This window comes from Phalaenopsis equestris, unplaced genomic scaffold (genome assembly GCF_001263595.1).
Source record: "Phalaenopsis equestris unplaced genomic scaffold, ASM126359v1 Scaffold000392, whole genome shotgun sequence".
Classification (NCBI taxonomy): Eukaryota; Viridiplantae; Streptophyta; class Magnoliopsida; order Asparagales; family Orchidaceae; genus Phalaenopsis; species Phalaenopsis equestris.
Window position 1 is genome coordinate 653,197 of NW_018164834.1, and position 6,754 is coordinate 659,950.

General features: G+C 40.6%; 1 protein-coding gene across 1 annotated transcript in view; it reads right to left on the bottom strand.

Annotated features, from left to right (window-relative positions):
• The window catches only part of LOC110026674, a 14,007-nt gene extending 12,474 nt beyond the window's left edge, over positions 1–1,533 (bottom strand). Inside the window, exons 1-3 of the mRNA XM_020727713.1 lie at positions 1,208–1,533; positions 1,046–1,115; positions 281–956 (exon numbers count right to left, since the gene is read on the bottom strand). Of these exons, the coding sequence (XP_020583372.1) occupies positions 281–956; positions 1,046–1,115; positions 1,208–1,391 (930 nt within the window). The 5' untranslated portion in view covers positions 1,392–1,533. The remainder of the gene's footprint in view (positions 1–280; positions 957–1,045; positions 1,116–1,207) is intronic.
• Positions 1,534–6,754: the final 5,221 nt, after the last annotated feature.

Sequence of the window (6,754 nt, forward strand, 5' to 3'; positions counted from 1 at the left end):
TAATAATAATAATAATAATAATAAGACAATAGAAGCCTCTCATTTCAATTATTCAATTTATTTTAATCTTATTAAAATAGAATCCTAAATGAATTGGATTAAAATAAACGGATAGAAATTTTTAACTTGGAGGCTCCAAAAACATGATTTGACCTTTTAATTATAATTTTGAGCCCTAATTCAGATATTAGAACAAACATTTCATCGAATAAGCGAATTGAGAATATATAATAATATTATTTATAGTAATAACTATAATACCATCTATTTTTTCACCTACCTCCGAATGCTCCGCCGGCCTGCCCCGCGGAGGTGGAAAGTACCCGCCGCCGGTAACGCCGCCGTGATCCTTCACTGAGATCGAGCCGCAAGAAATAAGATTCATCAGCACAGCCGACGCGGAAGCTCGAAACCTCCCAGATGTGCATCCCGCCGCCGACCGGAGATTCTCATCGCCAACTCCGACGGCGGATGTAACAGTGATGCGTCCGTCGGACTTAATAAGGGATTCCAAGGTCTCCGTGCTCGAAGAAGATGGCGGTGGAGATATCTCGTCGCAGCAGAGCTCCGTCGTCGGATTACCCTCTTCCACCATAACTTCTCCTCCGTTTTCTCCGACGTCCTCACCCTCCCCAAAAACCCTCCGCCGCCGCCGCCTCCACTCGTCGTCCGTCTGCGTAGCCGCGTCTAACGCCTTCACGGAAGCATCCGCTGACATCAATTTGTCCTTGTAGACTTTATATTCTGCAAAATCAATAGAAGTAGACCTCGACGGCATCTTCTTCCTTCTCTCCGGAGGGAAATCCGCCCTCTCAGAGTCTGTAGTTTCGTGTGATGCAGGGGAAGAAGAAGATCGAAGAAGCTCAGAGCCTTTGAGAACATACTCCTGCCCATGTGCTGGATATATAAAATCGTCTTCTGACAGATCGTGCCACACGAATCCATTCTTATAGCTCCTGATAAAATAAAAAAACATGAAGAAAATCAGAACTTGGATCCAAAAAAACATAACTCTTAAGAAAAACGGATAAAAGCAATTACTAACCTCTTCGATGACCAAGAATACAAACTCCCCATTCCATTTCCTCGGAGAAAATTAAGACGGTTGATGACATCTGTGATTCCAAAGCAACAAAAAATAAATTTTTAAAGGGAAAAAGAAGCTTTTGCAGCGAGGAGATGAAGATTTTTATACACGAATAGATACCTCTCAAGTAAAGTCCATCTCTTGAAGAGAGAGTGACCTCCATGAAATGAGGCTGTTCAAGCTGCCCATTCCTTGAGAGATAGTAAACAACAGAAACCTTCTTCTTCCTCGTCGTCTCCGTCCATACTTTCGTCCTCTCCGGACTGGAACAGTGTTCTGCTCGCCCTCTGTTCGCTGCCGCCATTTTCTTCCCGAATCCAACGCAGACAAACACAGAGAAGAATCAAAATATCACCTTTCTTTCACCAAAGTGAGAAAGACGATATATTTAAAAAGGGAGAATCGGATTCGAAGAACGCCGATGCCGCGGACAAAAGGAAGATAACAAAAAGGATTGCAGCTGGCTAGTTCAAAAGCCTGCGGGCGAGTAATTAATAATAAATTAGAATACAAAATGGTAAAATAAATTCAACGGTCTGATCTTATTCTTAGCCGCATCAAGCGGGGAAGGAGGGTTGAGGTTGACCGGATAACTGAAGCGAAATTGACAAGGGTGGATCGCCGTTGACTGTTTGTCCTAGCTGCTTTGATAAGTTTGGACTATGGTGGGTGTGGTGGGATGGGGCATTAATTAATGGAAAATGAGATTCTGAAGGACGATATTTCAGTATGGCTGTGGGAAGGAATGAACTAGTCTAAAAAGTCGGCGTCAAAAGTCGAATTGGTTGATTTCACACGACATATGCTTTGATGGCCAATCATAATATTTAATTATACAATTTTTCTAAACTGGCGAGCTTCTTGCGATTTGATTTTTTAATGAATAGTAAAGACTATAGAGTCGAGCTCTCACTCATATGCATCATTGTATGTTATATATATGACTCTCAATTAATTAATTAAAGGTAATGACATACTTGTGATTTCCTTGTGAGCTTCAATGGTCTACTTAGGGCGTCATCTATAAATATATGAGGGAGGCTTGTAGGAAATTAGGAGAAGAGTCTACTACAAGGGAAGAAGATATGTTTGTAAAGGGGAGAGGACACTACAAGGAGGAAGATAGAAATCAGACTAAGAGGAAAGACCAAGAAGATTAAGGAAATTTGTCCAAGAAGAAGAAGAAAGGGAGATGCTTCAAGAATTGAGGGAGGAGTGTTTGATCTTGTATTGAGGTAGTTTCGAGGGTAAGAGATCAAGAGGATTGGTCATTCCTCAATGTAAAAGGAAACCTTGCAATTCTTATTTGCTTTAGTGGATTGATAGTTGATTCCCTCCATGGATGTAGGTCTATGGACCGAACCACGTAATTGATTGTTCTCTTGTGCTCTTGCGTTGAATCTTTATTCTTGCAATTTTTCTTTCCTGTTTTTTCTCGTCTTGCTTGCTGCATTTTTCCACTTCTTGGCTACAGAAGGTGTTACACGGCAGCCCAGGCTTTTTCATTCCTTTGGATGTCTAGCAACAACTGGTGTCTTTCGGCTGTCCAAATAGAAGTATCTCAGGATGTAAAAGAATGGGAAGCTATCCTGGTATTTTGGCAGCAAGGGGGTAGCGAGGATTGCAACACTTCAGGCTTTCGGATGACTCAGAAAGATTGCGGCAAATATCAACTTTCCTCTCTTGGGACAACAGGTGTTCTTCGGCTACAGGAGGCAGCAGGTGCTCTTTCGTCGACTTGCTATCTACAAGCATGTTCTTAAGTAATCTATGGTGTTCAATTATCTCCAAGAACAGTCTTGAAGGCAAGCTAGAGAGATACTCGACCTACAGGAAGTGATCTTCGGTATTCCTTCTACTTAGCAGTAGGTGTCTTCGACAATTCCTTAAAGCTGAAGGTGTTCTTGGACAATCCAGTCCTTCGACTTCAAGAACTAAAAGGTTGTTCAGATCTTTAAAGCATTGCAGGTTCTTGGTTGTCTTGGTGATCAAGCAAAGTTCAGCTGCAGGAGTTCTTTAGAATTATCTCTTAGAGTTTGGTGGTGTAAATTTTCAACAATTGGCGCCGTCTGTGGGAATTCCAGCCACGATACTGGTAACCACCAAATTCAACATCGAGAAATTCACCGGGAAAAACGACTTCGGCCTATGGAGAGTGAAGATGAAAGCTTTGTTGGTGCAGCAAGGCGTTGTAGAAGCCTTGCAAGGCCCGACGGCATTGCCGGCCGACATGACCGAGAAAGAAAAGAACGAGATTTTGAACAGAGCTCACAATTTGATAATCTTGAGCCTTGACGATAAAGTTCTGAGAGAAGTTTCGAGGGAGACAACGACTCAAGCGATTTGGGCCAAACTCGAATTACTCTATATGACGAAATCTTTGGCGAATAGACTCTTCCTAAAGCAACGCTTGTACTCGTTCAAGATGCATGAAGAAAAGCCCGTCTCATAGCAGATCGACGAGTTCAACAAGGTCATGGACGATCTTGGAAACATCGACGTCAAGATGGATGACGAGGACAAGAACTACTGTTGCTGAAATCCATTCCTAAGAGCTACGAGTATTTCAAAGATGTGATGCTCTATGGAAGGGTGTAACAATTTCTCTGGAAGAGGTTCAAACACTGATTAGAGCCAATGAACTCCAAAGAAAGCATGAGATGTACAAAGAAATCAACGGAGACAATCTTCCTGTTAGAGAAAGATCGGACAAGAAAGATTCAAGAAACTGTTAGAGCAGATCGAGATCAAGAAAGGAGGGCAGAAATCAGTCATCAAAAGGATCTTTCAAGTGTTATCATTGTCACAAGAATGGTCACTTCAAGAGGAATTGTCCTGACAGGAAGAATAAATATCAAGAAAATCCTAAAGATCCTGAAGAAGCGAGTATAGCCTCGGACGGCTATGATTCAGCTGGAGCCCTGGTGATCACCGAATCAAAATCCAGCAAAGAGTGGATCCTTGAGTCTGGGTGCTCTTTCCACATGTGTCCGTACTACTTGGAGATAACAGGGTTTGCAGGGTGGTCGGCAGTGAAACAATCAGAAAAAAGATGTTCGATGGAGCCGAAAGAATATTGCAACATGTCAGGTACGTTCCGGAGCTCAAAAGAAATTTGATTTCTTTAGGTATGTTGGAGACAAGCGAATACTCTTTTAAGGTAGAAAATGGTCATATCAGAGTAACTAAAGGTTCTTGTATTGTCGTGAAAAGAGTAAGGAAAGAGGGACAATATTCTCTAATCGGAAGAACTGTGATTGTTATGTTCAGGAACTGTCTGAACTTAGCAGACTCAACCAAGGGCTAAGGGCCCCTTGGAGCAAGGTGGAGGGAATCTCTATTATGAAGTGTCGTAATTGAGTCAAGGAAAAGAATTATTATATATGACTCTCAATTTATTAATTAAAGACAATGACATACTTGTGATTTTCTTGTGAGCTTCTATGGTCTACTTAGGGGGGGGCTCATCTTTAAATAGATGAGGGAGGCTTGTAGGAAATTAGGAGAAGAGTCTACTACAAGGGAAGAAGATAGGCTTGTAGAGGGGAGTGGCCACTACATGGAGAAAGATAGAAAGCAGACCAAGGGGAAAGACCAAGAGGAGGAAGAAAATTTGTCCAAGAAAAAGAAGAAATGGAGAGGCTTCAAGAATTGAGGGAGGAGTGTTTAATCTTGTATCGAGGTAGTTTCGAGGGTGAGAGATCAAAAGGATTGGTCATTCCTCAATGTAAAAGGAAGCCTTGTAATTCTTCTTTGCTTTAGTGGATTGATAGTTGATTCCCTCCGTGGATGTACGTCTATGGACCGAACCACGTAAATGATTGTTCTCATGTGTTCTTGCGTTGAATCTTTATTCCTGCAATTTTTCTTTCCTGTTTTTTCTCGTCTTGCTTGCTGCATTTTTCCATTTCTTGGCTACAAAAGCTAATACACGGCAACCCAGGTTTTCCCATTCCTTTGGCTATCTAGCAACAATTGGCATCTTTGGGCTGTTCAAATATAAGTATCTCAGGCTGTAAAAGAACGGAAAGTTGTCCTGGTATTTTGGCAGCAAGGGGGTAGCGAGGAGTGCAACACTTCAGGCTTTCGGATGACTCAGAAAGATTACGACAAATATAAACATTCTTCTCTTGGGACAACAAGTGTTCTTCGGCTACAGGAGGCAACAAGTGCTCTTTCGTCAACCTGCTGACTACAAGCAGGTTCTTAGGTAATCCATGGTGTTCAACTATCTCCAAGAACAGACCAGAATGCAAGCTAGAGAGATACTCGACCTACAGGAAGTGATCTTTGGTATTTCCTCTCCTTAGCAGTATGTGTCTTTGACAATTCCTTAAAGCTGAAGGTGTTCTTGGACAATCCAGTCCTTCAACTTCAAGAACTGAAAGGTTGTTCAGATCTTTAAAGCATTGCAGGTTCTTGGTAGTCTTGGTGATCAAGAGAAGTTCATCTGCAAGAGTTCTTTGGAATTATCTCTTGGAGTTCGGTGGTACGAATTTTAAACATTGTATAATTTTTCTCTCCAAAAATATGGACTAAGAAATAATTAGTTATCATTTATCCCCAGAAAAGCATAAAAGTTAATTTTGAATACAACAACAAAGCGTTAATCCCACTATGTAAGGTCGGCTACATGAATCCTTTTTCGCCATTGCGTCCTATTTAGTGTCATATTTTCATTTAGTTCTAGTAAATTAAGATCATTTTTAATACAATAAGCCCAAATCTTCCTAGTTCTACCTCTGCCTTTCTTAACACAAGTCGAATCTAAAACATCTACTCTGCTAATCGGATAATCTGATGGTCGACGTTTAATGTGACCAAACCATCTAAGATGACTTTCTCAAATTTTTTCGGTCACAGGAGCTACACCAACCCTATCATGGATATAATCATTTCACATTTTGTCTCAAAGTGTAAAGCCACTCATCCACCTAATCATTCTCATCTCGGCAACACTTAACTTATTATTATGCTTCTCTTTTAAAGGCCAACATTCAGCGTCATATAGCATTGCAGTCTCACCACCGTCTTATAAAATTTTCCTTTCAGTCTAAGCGGTGCTTTTCTATCACACAAAGGCCCGAAGCATTCCTCCACTTCAACCAACCAACTTGAATTCTACTATTAACATCCTCATCTATATCACCATCGCTTTGAACAACGGGCCCAAGATATCTAAATCGTTCACACCTTTTAATAATTTGATCACCCAAAGTCACACTTCTGTCACTAGAGCTATTACTACTAAAATTACATTCCATGTATTCAGTTTTAGTTCTACTTAAATGAAGGCCTTTATACTCCAATGTAAACCTCCATAATTCAAGTTTTTCCTGGGCTTTTTCTCTCATTTTATCCACAAGAAGGATATCATCATCAAAAAACATACACCGAGGTACATCCTCCTGTAGATGTCCAGTAAAACCATCCATAACTAAAGCAAAAAAGATATGAGCTTAAAGTCGATCCTTGATGTAATCCAACAGAAATAGGAAAATATTTGGTCAATCCTCCTTCAGTTTGAACACAAGTAACAACTCTAGTATACATATATTTAATGACTTAAATATAAGTTATATCAAAACCTTTCTTCTCAAGAACTCTCCAAAGGATATCTCTTGGAACCTTATCGTAAGCTTTTTCTAAATCAATAAAAATCAAATG